Source organism: Bradysia coprophila, unplaced genomic scaffold (assembly GCF_014529535.1).
Source record: "Bradysia coprophila strain Holo2 unplaced genomic scaffold, BU_Bcop_v1 contig_151, whole genome shotgun sequence".
Lineage (NCBI taxonomy): Eukaryota > Metazoa > Arthropoda > Insecta > Diptera > Sciaridae > Bradysia > Bradysia coprophila.
Genome location: NW_023503423.1, coordinates 184,211 through 206,665, shown reverse-complemented (window position 1 = coordinate 206,665; position 22,455 = coordinate 184,211). Strand labels below are relative to the sequence as shown.

Here is a 22,455-nt window from a genome sequence, read left to right as displayed (position 1 = left end):
TCAGTCTAATGGATATCCTAGGCCTAGCACGTTGACAGAAGACATTATAAGGAAAACGAAATTGAAAGTTGCTGAAAAAGACACCCGATCAAGTGATAATCAACTTCCTGTTCATGGACTACAACACGATAAGCCAACTGTAGCTATTCCATATAGAGGTTTGTTCGAAAGTTTGAAGTCTATTTGCAAAGAACGGTTCTCTGTCATTGGAAAAGGGGACAACAACGTCAAGAAATTTTGTTTCAGTAGACTGAAGGACAAGACCGTTAAGATGGAACAGTCTAATGTGATTTACAAGGCCACTTGCTCTTGTGGTGAAATATATATTGGCCAAACGAAACAGAAATTGAAAAAGAGGATGTACCAGCATAAATACAACGCGAAGATCAAGAACGTCGATCATAGCGCTATTACTGAACATGCTGTTACACTAAATCATGAACCAAAGTGGGACGATGTAGAAATCCTCGATTTCGAATACAATAAGAAAAAACGGTGCGTTTTAGAAATGGTACGTATTAGGAAGAACCCGAATTCACGCCGTAAGTGTGCCTAAAATTTGAATTTTAAGTGAACGATTCGATGAAAAAGTGAACCGAAAAATACATTTCAACGCTTCATTGTATGAAAATGACGCTACGTTAGAAAGACCTCCGCACTTTCCATTTTGAATTTCGACCGCACTTACGGCGTGAATTTTATCAACAAACAAAAAGAATCAATTTTCCTGTCAACAGCGTACAATAACATCATTTGAATTGTCGCGCTATATGTAGACCAATGAAGTTAGTTTAGCCGTGTGCTTATTATGTAACGGATGTCAATACTTTTTCTAGGAAGTTGTTCTTTCTGTATTCAAATAGATTGCAGTTGTGATAGAAGTTTTTGAAATTATTTTTCTGATTGATTTTTGACAAAGTGTATGTTTTTGTAAGGTGATTTTGTGATTAGAATGTAATTTCAAGTCGCATTTTCTAATGTTTTTTAATGTTCGTACAGACATAACGTACACAGAGCTTTTGTTGTGGGCTATATTTTTTCAATGTTAATGTGAATGTAAGAGATATATAGTAACACTGTTCTCTCTTGAATGTTGTATGACTTAAGTTATTTTTGATGAATTGTTTTGTTACAGCCCTGAAGATGTCTTCAATTGGAAGACGAAATATATTGGCAAAATAAGTAAAAAATTTGTCTTTATTGAGCTAATCCGACAACCTGATTAATTATTAGATCAGCTCATAAAATATTGAGGTAGGTTAATAGAAAAAATAAAGTTATACTTTAATCGAAGTATGCGAATATTTCCACACCTTTTTTATAATATCATTGCAGAATTACCATAAAGGCTGCTAATGGTATTATTGGTATCAAAAAACTACTCTATTTGACATGGTAAAACCTCTATTACCCTGCTAGGTGCTTTGATCATTGTCATGTACATTTGATATGTCAAATTAGTTGTCATTTTCATAAAGCTATCAAACTTTAAACTTTGTAAACATGACTGTTTAATGCATAATATCAAATGCACTTGACAATGGTTCTATTGCCACTGACATCTCTCTGTAAGAAAAACCAATCAATTTGTGCTGTGTGAACGCTCTCTTAATGACAAACGTCAAAGTAGTTGGAATAAAAAATGGCCACAAAGAATTTGATGTACGTTCTCTGTGCTTGAATTTTGTTCGAAACTAATACGTTTGTTAGCTAAATCAATGGTGTACGATGGTGAAACCGATAGCAGACTAAAAATAATTGTGTAATTTTCAAATAAAATGCTCAATATAATGCAGGAAAAGCGACCATTGAAACGCCCAAAATTGGGCCCTCCAGATGTTTACCCACAAGATGCGAAACAAAAGGAGGACGAATTAACAGCAACGAATGTGAAACAAGGTTTCATATCTATGTTGTTCCTTCAGGGCAACGAAGAATTCGGAACCGCTAGAAATTGCAATGTGACGGCCAGTAAAGTGGGAGCGTATTTTAATGCAATATTGGCACGACGTGAAGAATTGATGACATTGCCAGATTCAGGTCGTAAGAAGCAACAAATCAATGTGAAGGATAACTTCTGGCATGTAAGTAATCGCAGTCGCGCCACTTTGGACATTTGGTTTAAGGATCTTGCGGGTAACAAACCGATGACGTCATTGTCCAAGCGAGCGCCTTCATTTAACAAAAAGGAGGACATTTTCCCGTACTTGTGTGATAATCAAGTAAGCATGCAGAAGGCTGCGTGGTTTATTAAACTGAATTCAGCGTACACGACGGCTGTTTCCGAGGCCAAAATTAAGAAACGACAAATGCCCGATCCAACCACCGAATGGACTGGGACAATTATCAAGTTCATGAAAGATTTAATACCAAAACTGCAGGATCACTACCATCAAAGTGCGTTGCCCGAAAAAACACAAAATTTTTCGTCCAACGCGAATACACCAACAAACAATCCTACTGTTCCTCCGTCCATGACTGTGCCGCAACCATTAACCAGTCCAGCATCGAACATCCACAGTCCAGCAACGACGTCAACACCGTCATCGAATCAACAAGTCGGTTTCACTGTAGACGACTACAAAACGACGGTGCGACAGTGGACTTATTGTACACAATTGTGCAAGTATATGTTCGAAGAAGGACTGCTGGATCGACATGAGTTCCTAAATTGGGTCCTGGATATATTAGATAAAATGAAATCGCAACCATCGGACGACGGCATTTTGAAATTATTTCTACCCATGACGATGCAATACATGCCCGAATTTGTGCAATCCGAAAGACTGTCGCGACGTCTTGCCTACATGGTCTGTAAGAAATTGTCTTATATGATCTACAATGCATTGGAGGCAAAGGAAAATTTAGCGGCCATCGGTAATTTGGGTGACCCAAGAAGTGATCAACATTTAATTAAAGTCGAGGGTGGTGACATAATGAGTAATGTGTCGCCGATGAATCACAGTGAGGTGAACAGTAATATTGCAATGCCATCGAAATCGAATGGATTTATGGATCACCACCTGAACGACTATCTTCAATGTCCACATCACCGCGATTTAATCATACAATTGAGTGCCGTTTTACAGGTCATTACAATTGAATGTCCAACAGCGTTGGTTTGGTGTGGGCTTGGTGAAACTAGAGCTTCCGCGGCTTTAGTCGGCAGTCCATTGGATCATATCCCAATACCACCGTCAGCGCTGCCGATTCCCAATAAATCCAATGCGAGTGTTGCCGAACTGCAGACACACCTCCGAGTAGCTGAAGCTAATATTCGAAAACGATCCAGTCATGCCGAAGCGAAATGGTGCACGGACAAGTGGCAAAATAAAAATGGTAACACCAGTGCCATCGTTTTAGCGTCATTGGACGCACTAGATAGCCATTGTTTCGATAGAATGGATACGAATAACAATAACAATTTGGAGGCGTTATACGGCCGCATCTTTCATCATTCACCATTCGTCGCTGTCAAGCAGGAAACGGGCAAAGGAGGAGAACTCAAGGAAACAAAAATCGACTACGATCCGAACAAGGATGCACCAATTGTTCAAATTTTACTTAGTTGGGCCGTGTCGTCGCAACGATTTGGAGAGCATAGAGCTATGGCCGTTGCATGGTTGTTGGATAAGCGTCAATCAGAAGTCACCGCATCCGATACGGAATCATCGAATGCTGACGACAAAGAATCAATCGGTTCGGGTACAGGTCTCTATGGTGGCGTGCCAGTATTCCAAAGTATTCTAATGAATTTTCTGGACAAAGACGCGCCGGTACTGGAAGAGAATGGCAGCATTCAAAATCGTTCGCAATTTACAAACCTGGTGCATTTGTTCAGCGAGCTGATACGTCACGATGTGTTTTCCCATGACGCATACATGTGCACGTTGATTTCGCGTGGCGATTTACTGACGGGCAGCAGTTTGTCGATGAAAAATGCTACCGCAATTTCGGCAGGCACAGGACCAGTATCCAATAAGACGTCACCTCACAATCAAAACCAAGGACTGGACGACGACATGTTCGACTTTAAACCGAAAATGGAAGAGTTTGATGACTCAAATGTAGACGATGACTTGGACAAAATATTGCAGAATATCAAGGAAGATCAACAGAATGCAATGGATGCTCCGGACAGTCCTAAAGATTCGGAACAACATCATCACAGGTAATGATTGGACCAGTTGAGAAGGAATCGGCCACCTTCAATTTGGGAATGTACGACGATGACGTTCATGAAACTTAATTTCTATTTCCAGTGCTACTCATATGACATCCGATCCACCAATTTCTCGCCATTTTTTGTATGCAAAACACTTTCCCCTATGTCAAGACGATTCAGTTTCGCAGCACGACACCAACCAGAGATACATTCTGTTGTTTGGCGTTGGAAAGGAACGGGACGAAAAGAAACATGCAGTGAAGAAAATGTCGAAAGGTTTGAATTTTGCCCTCCGTGAGATGTTCTGATGCACTTGAATGATTTTCCTGTCCTGTCACAACAGAAATCTGCAAACTGTTCTCCAAGAAATTCAGTATCGACGTGGCCGAAGGTGGCAAAGTGAAGAAACATTCAAAAAGTGAATTCAATTTTGAAGCAACAACAAACAAATGCCAGTCGATGTCCTATTTTGATCAGCATGTCGTAACTTGGCAGTGTGCCGTAACCGTACAAGAAATGTTAAACAGTTTTGCAATGGGCAATAGCAATTATTTGCCCGTACAGGAGCATGTCGCATTTCTTTTCGACTTGATGGAAATGGCACTCAATATTTACGGTCTTATTGACATGTGCATCCAGGTACGCCTAACGGACCACAACACATTTCCGAAACATTTACAGGAAAAATTTATTTGTAGATTTTAAAGGAGCTGCCAGAGGTTGAATCACAGCTAATGGCAAAGAATTCCATTTTGATGAAAAGTTACACGACCTCATTAAGTCTTTACGTCGTCGGAGTGTTGAGACGATACCATTGTTGCTTGTTACGTACGACACGCAAAATCGCTCACTTAGTTCAAATATTCTAACTGAAGTTCAATTTGTAGTATCACCGGATCAAACGTCTGCCGTCTTCGAAGGACTTTGCAAAGTTGTCAAACACGTCACGAATCCGGGAGATTGTAGCTCAGCGGAACGCTGCATACTCGCTTATCTATTTGATTTGTACTCGTCGTGCTCCTTGCTGAAGACGAAGCCACAGTCCACCGAACCATTCCACAATGCATATCCAAAAATTAAATTAGCTCTCTATGCGCAACTAACACCAGTGGCAACAACACAATATTCCTGCAAACGTGACTTTATGGCCGACGTTCTAGCCAATCCACGACGTGGCGGCAAAATTGAACCGTCTTGGGGACGCCAATTAAACGAATCAGCCGCAAATCGATATTCGTTCGTTTGTAACGCTCTGATAGCAGTCAGCCAGGAAACGGACAATGATCGACTGAACGATATATCGCAAACATGTGCTGAACTGACTGCTTGCTGCAATTCGTTGAGTACGGAATGGTTGGGTGCATTGATTGCACTGTGCGGATCCAGCAACGAACCATTTTACCAAGACATTCTTGGCAAGATTGACATTCAAAATTTGAGCATTCATAATTCACTAGCGGTGTTTACATGCATTTTAGTCGGTGAGTGCATAACATTAAATGTGGACTTGTGGATGTAAAGTTAACGAAGAGCCGTTTATTTTTTTTTTTTTTGCTTTAGCACGACATTGCTTCTTATTGGAAAAATTTGTCTGTCATGTGGCACTTCCACCGCTCGTAGCATGTAGTGGGGGCAGTGGAGGAAGAGAAATAACTCCGGAAGCAGAAGCTGGTGCACGTCTTTCCTGTCACTTATTGCTAAGGTAAATTTTTCTGAGCTTTCTTCTGTGTTGATAGTTGTTACTCACACCTCCATGGATCAGAAATCTGGCAAGTGTTCATCGAACAATTTTAGCGTTCTCCCTTAAATGACATAAAATTGACCCCAAATTTAGTGCCGACACACATAAAGTGTGGTTGCCCAGCATTACTATGCAAAATTTCTGCCCCACGCACAACTGGCGAGTTTTCTTTTCATTTTATACTCAAATTATACACTTGCTGTTTACAGGCTTTTCCGAACAATTGAAATACCCCAGCCGGGTCTATATTCCGTCAGCACTTCGCCGAATCCGATAACAACTCCCGGACCGGCGTGCAATATAAAATTAAGCTGCGATCGACATTTGCTTGCAGCGGCCCACAAAAACATCGATGTTGGTCCAGTTCTAGCCGTATTAAAAGGAATATTAGTGGTTGGCGATGCAACATGCCTGCAAAAGGCTCCTTCCACATACAGTAGTGGAAAGCGAAGCGGTTTGAATACGCCCGTTCATCCGGGTAGCACTCCGAAAAGTATGAGCGGTCCACCAATCGATTTAAGCCACATTTTGGGCACCAGCGAATTGGGAACGTTTTGTGATGGCGACGAACCAATGCTAGATCTATCGTGAGTTTCATATCCCCTCCGGATAATTTTCATTTGCGGTATTCCATTAACCATTTTCCATCAATATCATCCACCAGTCATTTGACCAATAGTGCTCAAAACGAAAACACTTCAAGTTTGTCAGATTTTGCACAGCACGTACTGCGACAGATCTGTTCACAGGAGTGGGTTTTGGAGCGATGTCTACAGAACGCAGACGAACTGTGTTTGACCGGATTTTTGATCGACGAAATGCTAACGCCAAAACAGGCTCAGCGATTACTTCACATGATTTGCTATCCGGAAAATGAATCGAACATCAAATCGGAAATGGATCAAAAATCCATCATTGTTCGAATTTTAGAGGTAGAAGCATTCGATGCGATTCATTCGGTTCGTTAATTGTTTTGTTTTTACAGAATCTCGAACAGTGGTCGCTTCGAATTTCATGGGTCGATCTACAATTGATGTTCAAACAAACGAATACAAACACCAGTTCACCATCTCCCGAACTGAACCATTGGCTGGATACGGTCGCTCGGGCAGCTATCGATGTCTTTCACGTCAAACCAAACCAATACAAGTAATTTTTTCCAATTCTTTGCATCGTGTCCTCATTCAAAATGAATGAATTCATAGACAAGACAAATCAAAGTCAATGTGGTTGGTTGCACCGTTGGTATCGAAGCTGCACAGTTCCGTTCAAGGACGAATTCTGCGAGTAGCTGGTAACGTTTTGGAGTCGACCAATTTCTTCACAACGACGACGAAGAAAGTCAAAGAGGAGACAAACGAAGACAGCAATGAGAGCAATGACGGAATGGAAAAAATGGAAAAGCTTCGCGCACCTCAAATGAGTCATCAGGCTTTTTTGGGGCTGATATTGACCTGTCTAAAAGGTCAGGACGAACAAAAAGAAGGACTCTTGTCGTCCCTGCATTCACAATTATCCCAATTTCTACAATCCAGCAACGAGGTACATACAAACTGTTCAACTAAGCGCGACACAATAACTTTGACTTAACCATTTTACTAACAGCTCGATGCTGTCGGTGGCATCGAATATCCTCAAGGCCGGGAACAGATGCTGGATGCTCTTCAGCTTCGGTTTTCGCTGGTCGGCGGTATGTTCGATGCTATTCAAAAGAACTCAACAGCCACAACCGACTGGGCAATTTTATTTGCACAATTGATCAGTCAAGGTGTCATCGACTTGTCCACAAATAGGTTGGCCTTTAAAGTGACTTAAAAATTTCACTTTCCCTTCAAACCTGTCTTGTCTTTTACGCAGTGAACTGTTCACGACCGTGTTGGACATGTTAGCAACGTTGATTCATTCGACACTGATATCAGATAGTCAATCAGAGCGTGACGAGAACAAGAAGCTGTACATCAATTTGATGAAGAAATTGAAAAAGGAACTCGGCGACCGGAACAATCCGTCGGTGAAATTCGTTCGTCAACTGTTGCCCTTATCGAAGCAGACGTGTGAAGTAAGTGATATTTATGGTTTCTATAGAATTTTCGGCTCATACATTGGTATACATAGGTCATAGCATGCGAATCGGCTGGATGTTTGACCGATACAAAAGGGAATAAAATATCTGGCTTCGATAGCATCGATAAGAAACCGGTAAGATTGACTTTGTTTCTTTCTTTGCTTTTTTTTTGTATTTTCACTTGATCGCTCCTAGGGTCTAAAACTGTCGGACAAACAACGTGTGAATGTCTGGGATTTTCTGGAAGGTCATAAAAATCCAGCTCCTTTGTCCTGGGCATGGTTTGGTGCTGTTAAGATGGAACGACGACCATTGGTAAAAAGGGCACAGAACATAGATTCGCTTGGGTGCTAGATGCATTTGATGTTTTTATGACCTATTTCCTTTAATATGATTCTTTTGAAAAACACCCTCCCGAAATCGGACGCATGTGTTACAGGTGCGTAGAAAGGTAGTGGCCGCTAGAAGTCAGAATCACTTATCAAAATTCCTTGAAGCTTTTGTGGCCAGAAGCAACTGATCGAAAACCGAAAACATACACTTTTGTTTGAGAAATTTGTCCAGGTACACGAAAGGTACAAGGTTGTGTGAGGTGTCATTAGGAAGGTAATGAAATGTCCTTTTAGGGTAAGTAGTTTTTATTTGGTTTTAAAATTCATCCCCACTCTGAGATATGCACAGTTGAAGAAATGGATAAAGATGAAACTGTTTCGGTTAAGTTATAGCGGTTCCCCTACACCCGAAACGCAACGAAAACATCCAAAAAAACTGTCGGCAGCAAACGACTTTCCAACTTCCTACACCTAACTTCATTTCCTCATGTCTCCGAAACGAGTGGACACGCACGGTTGGTTTGAAACGAGATTAAATAGGGACCGCCGACCACCAATAATTTTTTTTCATATTTATAATGAGTGATGGATAAGAACTTCACACAGGAAAAAATTAGCCCAGACCGCTGGGCCGTTTCTGAGAACCAGTGGATGCGACTACCGCAAGCAGTCAGGTACAGCCTGAGCACATATTTTAATTGGGATTGGTAGAGGGAACAATTCTTAGATATTCTGTCTAAAAATTATTGCTTTCGGTCATCTGCTCTCGGAGCAATAACAGTTGAAAGTCGAAATTTCCCCATTTTCGAAGAGTAATATATCCTTGACAAAGTGACCGAGCCAGCCAGTTAAGATTGATTCTAGTCGCGGTTAATGAGCTCTTTCGAATGGCGACAAAAAAACATTGAAGTTGTTCTTTTATGGTACTTTTTCAGAGAAGTTACTTTTTCCGCTACCCTCGGTGAAATTTGGACACTTCTGCACCTTTCTGGCAGCTTTATTTCAAACTAATTTGTCGCTAATATTGTAGCCTGAGGACTAAGCTTTACAACGATACCAAACATGCCATACATGATCCACAACAAATACTGTTGAAGATTCAGTTTTTCAATCGAAGTCACTCGCAAATCTGAAGCCCTCGAAAACGAAATTACAATAGTAGCGACAAATAAGTTGGAAATAAAGCTGCTAGAAAGGTACAGAAGTGTCCAAATTTCACCGAGGGTGGCGGAAAAAGTAACTTCTCTGAAAATGTACCATAAAAGAACAACTTCAAATTTTTTTTGTCGCCATGCGAAAGAGCTAGAATCAATCTTAACTGGCTGGCTCGGTCACTTTGTCAAGGATATATTACTCTTCGAAAATGGGGAAATTTCGACTTTCAACTGTTATTACTCCGAGAGCAGATGACCGAAAGCAATAATTTTTAGACAGTATATCTTAGAATTGTTCCCTCTACCAATCCCAATTAAAATATGTGCTCAGGCTGTACCTGACTGCTTGCGGTAGTCGCATCCACTGGTTCTCAGAAACGGCCCAGGGGTTTGGGCTAATTTTTTCCTTTGTGAAGTTTTTATTCACTCATAATAAATATGAAAAAAAATTAAACGTGGTCGGCGGTCCCTATTTAATCTCGTTTCAAACCAACCGTGGACACCCAAGTTTCCACCGACCAACTAAAACTAGGAAGTAGGATGAAATTTGACATAGTTAGGTTGCGTTATGGTCTCTCAAAATTTCTCCAAACTATCCAACTCCTTCACGAATTGTCTGAAAAATGGACCACTCCTTCACGATATGAGGAAATGAAGATGGGAAGGCAAATTTCTTGGGAATTTTCCTCTGAACTTTCCTAAAATCGACGATTTTCATTTCTTTCAAAACATTTCTAAAGTTTTACCTTTTTTATCATGCGACAGCTCGTTGGAAACGTCTCGAGGAGCTCTAGAAAATAAAATAAAGTTTTTGACTAAGCAATCGAAAATAAGACATTTTTTTAGTATTTTTCAAAGTTACATAGGGTAGCGCTACGAAAATGTCTGAAAATTTGTTCTGACGTGATGCATTTAGTGCAAACAGGGACGTCCTTAGATTGATTTGATTAGCTCTGGTATAATAACAGTTGAACAGTCTTTGAATGCCACAGATTCTTTTTGATGAAAGAATAACTAGCACGACATACAAAAATAAATTTTACATTCAGCTCCACAGTACAGTACACTCCAAGTTAAATGAATTAAAAATAAATTACGAAAATATCAAAATAATGATCGAGAGGTTTGTTTTGTTGGTCCATTCCCGCAGCTGCCTACCATATCTCAGTGTGGATGAATTTTAAAACCAATAAGAACTATTTGCCGCGAATGTACGTGAAATTACATTTCTAATGTTACTCCACGCGACCTCTTACGTTTCGTGTACCTGGACAAATTTCCATAAGAAAAGTGCATGTTGACGGTTTCCGAACACCACAAGTGTCGAGGAATTTTTTCAAATGTGGTTTTGGCTCTGGGGTTGAATACCTTTCAAGGCACAGATATAAACAGTTCACTGGAAATGCTTCCGATTTCGGTAGGACATTTTTCAAGCAAATCTATCACTTCAACATAGGCCAACAACATCAAATGCATCTAACATTGAGCTTTGTATCAACACATTTGAGATCCGAACAAAAAACATCGATGGTCTATTACAGTCAGAGGCAGTGAAATTTCAGCATATACGGTCTTACCACTACTACACGCGTGCGTGTAGCAGCTTCAATCGTATAAACAAAAAGGTTTCGATTGTATGTATAGATTAGCTGAAAAACGGCGGAAGCAAATTCATGCTGAGATTTCACCGCCTCTGACTGTATTGTGCGGCTGTTAGTTTCCCGAATGAAAATTAATTTTTCTCAAAATTTCAACTGAAAACAGCACTACGAGGAAACACATCGTCTATTAAAATATCATACACACAGTCTGGTTAAACCGAGTAGCTATTACTATGACCCGCTTCCATTGCCTCCAGAGGATCTAGAGCCGTTGCCAGAAAAACCTGTAAATATTACAAGAGAGGTACAGTCGCTCGATTTAACTAAAATGTTTTTCGTATATCAGAAAGAGGAAAAAGCGGATACACCATCATCCGTTGATCAATCGCCGGGCACGATTCTAAGTGGTCGCGGACGCGGCAAAGGTGTTAAACGTCCCAAGAAACCGAAGGCAACCGCACCAATTCAACCGATTCAAGCACAGCAACAGGCCAATCAGCAACACCAGCAACAACAAATGCAAAACAATCCAATGCAAAATAATCCAATGCAAATGAACATGCAGGTAAACTGTGCAAATTATGCAAATGAAGAATTCGAAGACACATCTGATCCATCGCAGAACCAGTTGAACCCGAATATGCAACAGTTTCAATCGAATCAAATGCAAAATCAGGGTCAAATGCAAAATCAGAATCAGATGCAAAATCCGATGATGAGCCAGGTTCCGGGTGGAATGAGTGGTGTTATGACTCCGCAAGGACAACAATCGGGAATGGGATTCGGTGGAGGACAGATGCAAATGGCACAGCAGCAACAGTGGCCGCAAGGATTCAATCCGATGCAACAGCAACAACAGCAACAACAATTTTATAATCAAGGAATGCAGCCTCAGAGTAAGTATTTCACACTTCGTTTGTATTCCTACTAATACAGCGGTCTTTGTTTTTCTGCTCAGTGAATCGATTTGAACGTCCGCAAATCAACAACCAGTCGAAGCAAGCTCTGTCTATAATGCTTCGCCAAAGACATCCACCGTTTATTTCCGGCAATCAGACCGGAAATCCAGGTTTTAATATGCAACAGCAGCAACAACATCAACAAAGTCAACAGCAACAACACCAACAGTATGGTAAGAGGACGAGTTGCACCTCACTCATGTGGGACATCGATCGAAATTGAAATTCAAATTGATTTGTTGGTATCCTAGCAAATATACGATCGTCACTTCGAGGCATGAATCCAGCACAGATGGGAAACAATCAGATGGGCGGAATGGTGCAACCAATGGGTCCAGGAATCAATCCAAACAGTATGATGTCGGGTCAAACTGGTCAAATGGCACCGAACCAAATTGTTGCACAAAACCAACAGCCTGGCATTGGCGGTATCATGGGTCAAACTAGTGGCGGTATGATGCAGCAAACTGGCAGAATAACGCCCGCATCAATGGGACAAAGTGCCGGAATGATTGGTCAAAGTGGTAGTAATATGATTCCGCAAGCCAACCGAACAATGGTGCCGACAACGATGATGTCACAGCAAGCTACTGGAATGGTACCACAAGGGATGAACAGTGCTGGCGGTGTTCCGGGTATACAGCAAGGCGTTCAGGGTGGTCAACAGGTCCAGGGCGGAATTTTTCCTGGAACTCAGCAATTCGGTGGAATGGCACAGAATTTCGGTGGCAGTTATAGCAATCAAGGAATGCCGCAGCAATCGAATCTTCAACAGAACATGCAAATGGGTAGTTTTAATCAGATGAATGCCCAACGTAGTCAAGCCGAATTTCTGGCTCAGCAACAACAACAAAGAAATTTACAACAACAGCAGGTTAATCAACAGCAAGTGCAAGCCAATCGTGGCCAATTTGCGCAACAAGTACCGAATGTTACAATGAACCAAGGCATGAATCAAGGTATGAACACAATGGTTGGACAGGGAGCACCGCCATATCAGAGACAACAGCCAACTGGTAAGCATTCTTGTTACAGTTAATTGATCCGTAGTTTGTAATTTTCAATACAACAAGACGCTATCAGTCAATCTCATTGAGATATAACTCGAAATAATAATCAGTGTAACGATGTCGAGACACCCTACGATCTGGCTATCCCGTTGCGACATGGAACTTGTCTAGGGAAATTCGGAAGGTTTTGTACTCAAGCAGAATATGATTTGTACACAAAAAAAATGTTTGTAGATAGAAGATAATGTGTACTGGAAAGACTCCAATACGTACCTAATTCCAAAATACAGGATCTGTGTACAATAACCGGCTGCCTCTACGCCAGAGTGTCTTGGATTGCTCTGGCTCATGAGGCACCCAGTTACTTTATATCTGATAATAAACAAAGGAAAACAATAGCACTTTGATGCAAATGTGCATCATTCCAAGTCCCTTCTCTAACAGCCTGTAAACACTGTAACAAAACAAAAATTGTACAAAGTTCCGTTCTTATTAAAATAATGTTTTATGACTAATTTATATCTCGGCAAGTCGCTATGTTCGAAATTTTTTTCATGTTTTTTAATTGCTCGGCATAAAGGGAATCCACAACAACAACAACAACAATTGTTCCAGTCACAGCAACAACAACAACAAAGATTGCGACAACAACAACTTCTCATGCAGCAGCAGCAACAGCAGCAACTGGGTAATTGAAAAATTTTCTCATAATTTAGCCCCTTTTATTTAAAAGTTGTAAAATAGTAGATGCTGCGGAGGTAGTTCATTACATGAGGGATCAATTTTGTGATACGAGCCGAACTCACAAGTGTGGTTTAAAACAACAAGCTTTTATTATTTTGACAAGTGTAGAGTTTGCATATCCGAGCCGAAGGCGAGGTATGCAACTACACGAGTCAAAATAACCGTTTCCAAAGCGAGTTGCTTAAAACCACACGAGTTGGGGGTGAGAAGTGCTATTCAAGTGAACAACTTTACGCAAAATACCCTGACCTGTTCTTAGAACAAGCACCTGTGTCAGCCAGGGCCTGTGAAAAAGTGAGGACTTAGGATTGGATTAGAATTGGTAGAGGGACAAATTCTAATATTTACAGCGTAAAAATTATTGCTCTCGAAAATTACCTGGATGGAAACTTACGCGTTTATTTGAAATTCGTTCAGCCCCACCGTGACATTATAACTTATCGTGGACGCGCTTTATTTTATACTTCTGTGATGTATGTCTCAAACATGTCGTTCCCCTATTTTGATTTCTCTTTTTCGCTTAGATGATAAAATATCTTACTGACATTTAAGGGTTAATCTCGGCAAGCCTCGATGTTCCACGTAAATTGCAGTAATATATATTATAAGTCAACTTATAAGGTGGAAATTATAAGTTACATCTTCATACAAGAAGTGCTGACGTTATAAAATCTCATTTGCGCAAACTCTTTAATAAGCCATTTTTCACCAGAGGGAAATCAAAAGCATGCACTACCGAACTCGGGATAAAAAAAAAATAAAAATCCCTTTTTCGGGTGATTGTTGACTTCCCCTGGGATCAACAAACTTCAAACAAAAACTGTAATTTTCTTTTATGCAACTCGAGATCATAATGTTCGAAAACTGCGAACTCTAGATCCTTCTGGTGCATAAAACATTGTATGAGTCTCGGCTGACGATGCGTATCTATAGCCTAATAAAGTACTTCGCACTCGATGTCATAAATAACTATTATGTATAGCTGTGCGATCAAAGCAGTGCGTAAATGGATTTTCATGTATATAAATTTACGTACTAGTGAGTAAATTGACGTTTGTAAAAAATGAGGATACCACTGCTGTACATAAAATCTTGTTGCTAACACGTTAGTAAATGGTGGTTTTGTGCATACGATCTGTTGCCGAACTCGCCTTCGGCTCGTATTGGCTAACTCACATGTATTGCGCAAAACATCCCATTTACTAACTAGTTAGCAAAATAGCTATAATCCCTTAGGTTAAAAACTAGTGTGTGATTTTATTTTATATTCGTCTGTATCGACAGGTATGGCTCAGCAAGGTGCCCAGGGAATGCAGCCAAATCAAGGTCAAGGCTTGGTAAGCCAACAAACACCAGCCTTGGTCGCTCAACTGCAGCGACAAATGCCAAATCAGCCGGGCGGAATGATGAATCAGCAATACTCACAACAGCCGTATTGATTGTCTGAAAACTAAACAACTTAAAAAAAAACAAACTTTGAGATAAGGCTCTATACTAAGAAATCCATTTTTATATTTATTTTAGACTTCCATTCAATAATTCATTTTACTATCATTTTTTAACGGGACATTAAAGATGAAATTAACTTTAACCGGGCTTTTTTTTTAGTATGGTTCTTCGAAGAATTTTGCTAACTGTGAAGAGTATCAATTTGAACTCGCTGTTCGATTTATATGATTACGAGTAATTGGAGGTTATATTATTGCCGAAAAAGGCATTATTACTTAGAATCGCATAATTATAATTCTATATCAAGCATTGGTGCGATCTATTTTGGAGTTTTCATCTAGCGTTTGGTCACCTTATGACCAACGGTACTTAACAGAGAAGTACGTTCTACCACCATACGCAGATAGATGTGATCAACTTAAAATGGTTACTCTGGCTAGACGGAGAGTTAACGCGACAATCCTCTCACTCGATAATCCTAGGGAGACTACATTCACCTCATCAGTGATCGCTAGCAATCTCCGCTTCGCTGATGACATTGTACCGATAGCAGCGAATCTAGGTCAGGCTCAGCTTATGCTACAACAGTTAAGTGAAGAGGCGAGCAAAGTTGGCCTCAAGATGAACTTATCGAAAACAAAAGTCATGACCAACATCGGGGACGATAGAGAAATCAAAATTGGTGACACTGTCATTGAACGCGTCGACAGCTATGTATATCTAGGACATAAGCTGAAGTTAGGTCTGGACAACCAAACTGCAGAAATAAGACGTAGGATTGGTCTTGCATGGGCAGCGTTCGGAAAACTCAGACTAATTTTCAAAAGCAAAATGAATAATAGTCTAAAACGCAAAGTTTTCGACACTTGTGTCCTTCCAGTGCTCACTTATGGAGCGGAAACGTTAACTTTAACAAAAGCATCCGAAGATAAATTGAGAGTGACACAAAGAGCCATGGAACGGAGTATGCTCGGAATAACACTCAGAGACAGAATGACGAATCAATGGATTCGACAACAAACCAGGGTCGTTGATGTCATGGAAAGAATAGCATCTCTGAAATGGAGCTGGGCGGGACATATTGCAAGAAGGACAGACGCACGTTGGACCAAAAAGATCATGAACTGGCGACCATATAAAAGACGAGCTATAGGTAGACCACCAGAGAGATGGACAAACGGAATTAAGAATATTGCAGGTACAAACTGGCAGCAAATGGCAATGGATCGTACGAAATGGAAAGAAGTTGGAGAGGCCTACATCCAGCAGTGGATAGAAACAGGCTGAAAAAGAAGAAGAAGAAGAAGTGATCGCTAGTAACGTTAAGCCAAAGTGAACGAGCGACGCGATTTTCTGACTTCATAACGATCAGACGTTACAACAGGCAATACTTGACATCATCACCGTTTAATAAAGCGTGTTCATTATTAATTGAACATCGCTGCTACACATATTGACCTATCACTGCCTCGGAGACAATTTAATACTGCATGTTATACCAGGTGTTTGGACATTAGACTGATCCGTGATTTGTTAACTTTTGTCATATCTCTTTTTTTCAAAGTTTTTGTTATTCTGCTCTAACATCTCGATTATTTATTTTAACTTATTTGACATATAGACCTCCCATTTTTTTTATTAACTTTTAAGAGCCATCTTTGCGTAGCCTACATTTAGGAGAAAAAAAAATCGTTTTTTGATGATTTCTCTAATCTAAAATCATTTAAATTGATTATTGGGATATTCTTCGGTTGGGATCAGTTGTTGTAAATAAAACGCAGTTTTAGCAGACGTTTCAACGCTATATTTGAGTCATCTTCAGTGCAAGATAGAGATTATCTCTATCACAATCACAATTTGGAGAAACCTGTGCAGATTACATAAATTTACTCAATCTGCAAAGGTTTTTCCAAGTGGGATAAGTTCTCACCCACAAACTAATTTTTCCTTTGAAAGTAACACATTTTGTTGTGTTTTAAGAGCGCTCACCCCTTAGCAAATTTTTAGCCTACATTTGTGCGCAAAAATGTTCGATTTTTGATGATTTCTCTGAAGCAAAATCTTTTTTTGAAAAAGAAAAACCATTAAAGCATGCAAAAATGTGTTTACTTTTAAAGGAAAAATTGGTTTGTGGTTGACGACTTATCCCAATTGGAGGAACATTTGCAAAATGTGTAAAATACACATTTTGTAAAGGTTTCTCCAAGTGGGTAAGGTTATGACTCACAAACCAAATTTTCCTTTAAAAGTAACATAATTTTGCATGCTTTAATGGTTTTACTTTTTCAAAAAAAGATTTTGCTTCAGAGAAATTATCAAAAAACGAATATTTTTGCGCACAAATGTAGGCTAAAATTTTGGAATTTCAGGTTTCATGTTTCAATGTGGAATTTGTTTTAGGGTTAGAATGTCCAACAAAATGGTGGAAAGCAGCCATCTTGAAAATTTTTTGTATTTATTGTATTTAGGCCTATATGACACATACACAGTTGCAGTAAATTGATAATCATAGAGTTTCGTTGACGGATAACTTTTTCCGGCATTTCAAGAAAATAGCGGCCATCTTGAAATTTCGTATTTTTTAGATATTTTCGGCTATAGAGAGTTGGGAAAAGTATCGCTTGTACAGTTTCGTTGACGGAAGACTTTTTTCGATATTTCAAGATCATGGCGGCCATCTTGAAATTTCGTATTTTTGAGATATTTTCGGCTATACGGCATGTATAGAGTTTGGATAAAGTATCGTTTGTACAGTTTCGATTGCGAAAAACTTTTTTTTCGATATTTCAAGAAAATGGCGGCCATTTTGAAATTTCGTATTTCTGAGATATTTTCGGCTATACGGCATGTAGAGAGTTGAGATAAAGTGTCGCTTGTATAGTTTCGTTGGTGGAAAACTTTTATCGATATTTCCAGAAAATGGCGGCCATCTTGAAATTTCTTATTTTTGAGATATTTCCTGGGCAAAAATGCAGTATAGGTGAACAGGGTGGATCGGCGATTTTTTGATTGGGAATAGTAGAGAAATGTCACCTGACACCATTTCAGGCAAAATTGGGGCGCGGAAAGCAATTTTAATTTTGTCACTTTGTATAAGAAAAATTAATTTGAGTCGAAGAAAAATATTGTTTGTACAAGGAAAATGAAAAAATTAAAATTTCTTTCCGCGCCCTAATTTCGCCTGAAATGGTGTCAGGGGACATTTCTCTACCATTCACAGTCAAAAAATCGCCGATCCCCCCTGTTCACCTATACTGCATTTTAACCATTTCCTGCTGTACGGCATGTAGAGAGTTAGGATAAAGTGTCACTTGTACAGTTTCGTTGACGGTAAACTTTTATCGACATTTCAAGAATACGGCGGTTATCTTGAAATTTCATATTTTTGAAATATTTTCGGCGATACTGCATGTTCAACTTAAGAAAACACAATTTTAGATCATTTATTTATCAGAGTTTTAATGTCCATCGACGCACCCAGTGCATTAAGTGATTTCCAGTGTTTGATAACTTGGCGCAAAATATCATAAGTGGAAACAACTTAATTGACTGGGAACATCGATGACTGTTAAAATTCGAAAATGTCTCAAAATGTTCCGAACCAAAAAAAGCCCACTGTAATTACAGTATGGTATGGTACGAAAGCTTTACAAAAAAAAATGCGTCACAAAGTGGCAGATGATTATTGTCGTATGAGGGGTTTCCTCAGCATCTGCCATTTGTGACGCATTTTTTTTGTAAAGCTTTCGTTGTAAAATCTCATCGGTAAACTTCTCGTTGACATATTTTCGTTAAAATTTTCTTGGTAAAAATTGATTACGTTGAGGCGCAGAATGCGTCACCAAAACCGATATCAAATGTTTTGGAAGTTTAATTTTTACTACACCTTTTCCTCTTTGAGGTTTTTGTGGGATCGATGGTTTAGTGTCAAAATTAAAGTTCAACCCGAGGGGGCAAACCATTTTCAAGTTCAACCTTTGCGACTTTTGAGAAATGTTAAAGTTAGTGCCTAAAAATAACCTTGGTCTACGCTCGGCAAAACGCTAGCTAGAAATGTGGAATTGGACAATCCACGAAAATCACATCACATCACTCAAGAATATCAATCGTTGACACAAACAAAATGTCAAAGAAACGCGTATATTTGCCGATCATCTTTATTCCGGAACCGCGAATCCAGAAACGATATTTCGTTCCCAAAATTGATTTCGATTTGCTGACCAATACAAACGACAATGAATTTGAAGCGAAATATTTCTATTTGAGTTGTATGTTAGACTTGAAATCGTGTACTCTACGCTAAACACTAAGCACCGTCAATAGGTGCGCACATCCACGTTACAAATATAATTTTTCTTGAAATTTTTAAAATAACATCTATCGTGTCTGCCGATTCGCCTTTTGTGCTAACATGCTGGCATTTGTCGCACAAAATCGGTGGACGGTTTTGCGAATTTATTTCGTACCATGTACGAGGCAATCACTTCTGCTACTTCATGTGGTCGATCTTCGTGCACAGCATGACCGCATCTGGCCAATACTTGCATTTGAAATTTTCCTATGCGGATGGGATTAAAAATGAAGGAAGAGCAAACGAATGTCCAGTCGTATGGTCACATTTACCTTGCATTTGACCAACGGTTAATGTCCTGTCGAGACCATCAATGCTGGCGAGTAACAGCAGTTTCGGAACTGGAAGGTCCAAGAACTTTTGACTCAAGCCTTCGAACCAGCCAGTCCAAAATTTTTCGGACGATGCTAAATCGATTCGCCAACGATATCTGAAAGAAATTCATTTTTATGGCCAATTACTCATCAGTGACGAACGCAAAACTGACTTTTTATTGTCCGTCAAGTCGGTGGGTGTTTTGAACGATGGGAAAACAGTTGGTTCATCCGTCGTCTCCAGCTCAGCATCCTCAGATATCGCTAATGGGTTTGTGAATTTGATTGGCGGAGATGATTCGGTTTCACCTGTGGGAAGAGGTAGTTCGTTGGTTGCTAGCAAACCGCTGCCACAACTAGACGAGATTTTTATGTTTTGACCAAAAGATTTAAAATGAACTTTAAGATCGTGTATTTACTTAACAATTTGTCCGGGCATAGATACTTTGGCCGAGTCGACGTTGCGTATCTGTCCACTTCGAATGCTGTTTTGGGATAATAAAATCCGATTTGCATTAAAACTAACTAGTCGAAGTCCGTTCGGTGAAGCACAAACCTCCATTCGATGGCGTGTTGGATACTTTTAAAGTGTGATGGTCGAGATCTCAAAAAGCTCTGCATGCTCGCTAGTGCATCCATAGCGGTTCCTTCTACGACGTCAATGACAACGCATCCCAGTAATGTTGGAATCAGACGCAAATGTGAAATATGTACACAGATCGCTCCGCCCATTGAATGGCCAACGATCATGATTGGTGGAGGATTTTCGGGATACAGTGCTTCCAAAACCTTGGCCACGTCACTAATTTTTGGAAGGTAAGGAACAAAAATTATATGGCCAGCAAAGACAAAATTTTATATCTCACGTTGCCAAGGTTGTTGCCGACAAATCTTGGTCGTCTGTCGTTTTGGTGTCACCATGTCCGCGTAAATCGATTGCCATGCATTGACAATGTAACACAGCTGTGATTTCAGTCTGTCCAATCAGAAAGTGGAAAGAGTTGATCTTGTACTACGTATCCATGGGCAATCGATACTCACAACAAATAGGCTCCATGTCAATGCCGAGAATCCGCCACCATGTAACAATACTATCAGCGGCCCAGATTCTTCCGTTGGTGACCGTGACAAATATACGCGAAAATGCTGATTGTCGATCTTGACATCTTTCTGTTCGTGAAAGTATTCACTCCACATCGTGGGCGTGTAATCCTTCTGTCGGTTTTTTTTAAATGAGCCATCTCTGTGAAAATGTTGTTTCATTTCCTAAACGTAATTTGCGTATAACCCTTAGTTTTAACACAGACCTTGATCTTGTCGATGACGGAACTGCCGGTGGCAAACGAGATTTAAGCACCGACTTCTGAAGACTAGACATTTTCTCGATGTTGTTTTTGTGTTTCACCAGGATTTATTTATTCAATTTATTTGGCTTAAACTTTAAGAAATTGGCATTTTGTTTTGATGTTTCTTAACGAAAGACGTTTAGATGTCAGCGTTTTATGTAGAACGAACTTGAAGATTGGTTTCGGCGGTATCGGTCAAGGCTCTGAATGAACAGGTTAGAGTCAAACCACATCGAAATTTTCTGTCGTGAAGTGACAGTTTTGACATTGACATTTTTGACGTTGTCATTTTTGACATGTGAAAAATTTCGTCATAACCTCAATTGAAAACGTGAACTGAACACAAAACTTGTCTTTAACCAATTAATTTTGAATAACATTACAGTATTATCGTAAATATTACAATAATGATACTATGACACTGTAATATTATTCAAAATTAATTGTTTTAAAATAAGTTTTGTGTTCAGTTCACGTTTTCAATTAACGTTATGACGAAATTTTTCAGATGTCAAAAATGACAACGTCAAAACTGTCTTATTCCTGTAAAGTTCCTTATATTGGTACGACATCTCTTTGAAACCATAAATTACTTTTCATGTGTCGGGGCCGAAAATGAGGGAGTTTCGATATTTTTCTCAGGTTTTCCACCCCTTACATGAAAATTTTTTTGAGTATCTGTTTTGGACGATTGATTTTAGGCACTTTCGCATGTAGCCCTCACTTCGTTCGGGCTACAACAAGCGAAATTGCCTAAAAACAATCGTCCAAAACAGATACACAAATAACTATTGTATATGACAACATCAATTTAAAAAAATCAAGTTTACTTTTCACAGCTTAACAAAAACAAAATTCCGAAGTTTCCTAAAAATCTGTACTGCGTGCGTTTATCAATTTCGGTGTCACTCGCCTTCGTGGCTGTCTTAACCAAGGTTCTGAAGGAACAGTTAAGACCAATGAAATTAGAGAACAGGTATGGTCGATTGGCGAATTCGTCTTAAACGCACTCACATTTTATGTCAAAATAATATGAAAATGAGTGCGTTCAAGTACGAAAATCAAATTTTTATGTCCTCCGGGCGGACAATAGACCATACCTGCTTTACACTTTCATTGATCAAGACAACTGTGAGTCGATCTGGTTGTACATGACATTACCCACGATCAAGAAACGTACCAATTCTTTTGGTTAACAAACAATTACCGAACATATATCTCTAC

The 22,455-nt window shown here is 39.6% G+C and overlaps 2 protein-coding genes across 3 annotated transcripts; one reads left to right on the top strand and one right to left on the bottom strand.

Annotated features, from left to right (window-relative positions):
- The first annotated feature begins 1,635 nt into the window (after positions 1–1,635).
- Positions 1,636–15,362, top strand: LOC119074974 (mediator of RNA polymerase II transcription subunit 12). 2 transcript variants are annotated; one of them, XM_037181375.1, is made up of 21 exons: positions 1,636–4,171; positions 4,263–4,441; positions 4,509–4,804; positions 4,864–4,993; positions 5,053–5,646; positions 5,726–5,867; positions 6,116–6,493; positions 6,610–6,838; positions 6,892–7,055; positions 7,112–7,448; positions 7,512–7,699; positions 7,764–7,965; positions 8,022–8,105; positions 8,167–8,286; positions 11,222–11,344; positions 11,405–11,623; positions 11,681–11,954; positions 12,017–12,190; positions 12,269–13,033; positions 13,608–13,715; positions 15,056–15,362. In XM_037181375.1, exons 1-21 carry the CDS (start codon positions 1,779–1,781, stop codon positions 15,208–15,210), a joined length of 7,254 nt encoding a protein of 2,417 aa, XP_037037270.1. In that variant the 5' UTR covers positions 1,636–1,778; the 3' UTR covers positions 15,211–15,362. The 2 variants fall into 2 exon arrangements, with proteins under 2 accessions (XP_037037270.1, XP_037037269.1); XM_037181374.1 differs by having other exon boundaries at positions 6,571–6,838.
- Positions 15,363–19,460: 4,098 nt separating this feature from the next.
- Positions 19,461–21,412, bottom strand: LOC119074975 (protein phosphatase methylesterase 1). The gene is made up of 8 exons (XM_037181377.1): positions 21,193–21,412; positions 20,927–21,128; positions 20,752–20,861; positions 20,442–20,687; positions 20,305–20,370; positions 20,059–20,241; positions 19,844–20,001; positions 19,461–19,778 (listed from the first exon to the last, which is right to left on the bottom strand). Exons 1-8 carry the CDS (start codon positions 21,261–21,263, stop codon positions 19,627–19,629), a joined length of 1,188 nt encoding a protein of 395 aa, XP_037037272.1. The 5' UTR covers positions 21,264–21,412; the 3' UTR covers positions 19,461–19,626.
- Between the last annotated feature and the right edge of the window lie 1,043 nt (positions 21,413–22,455).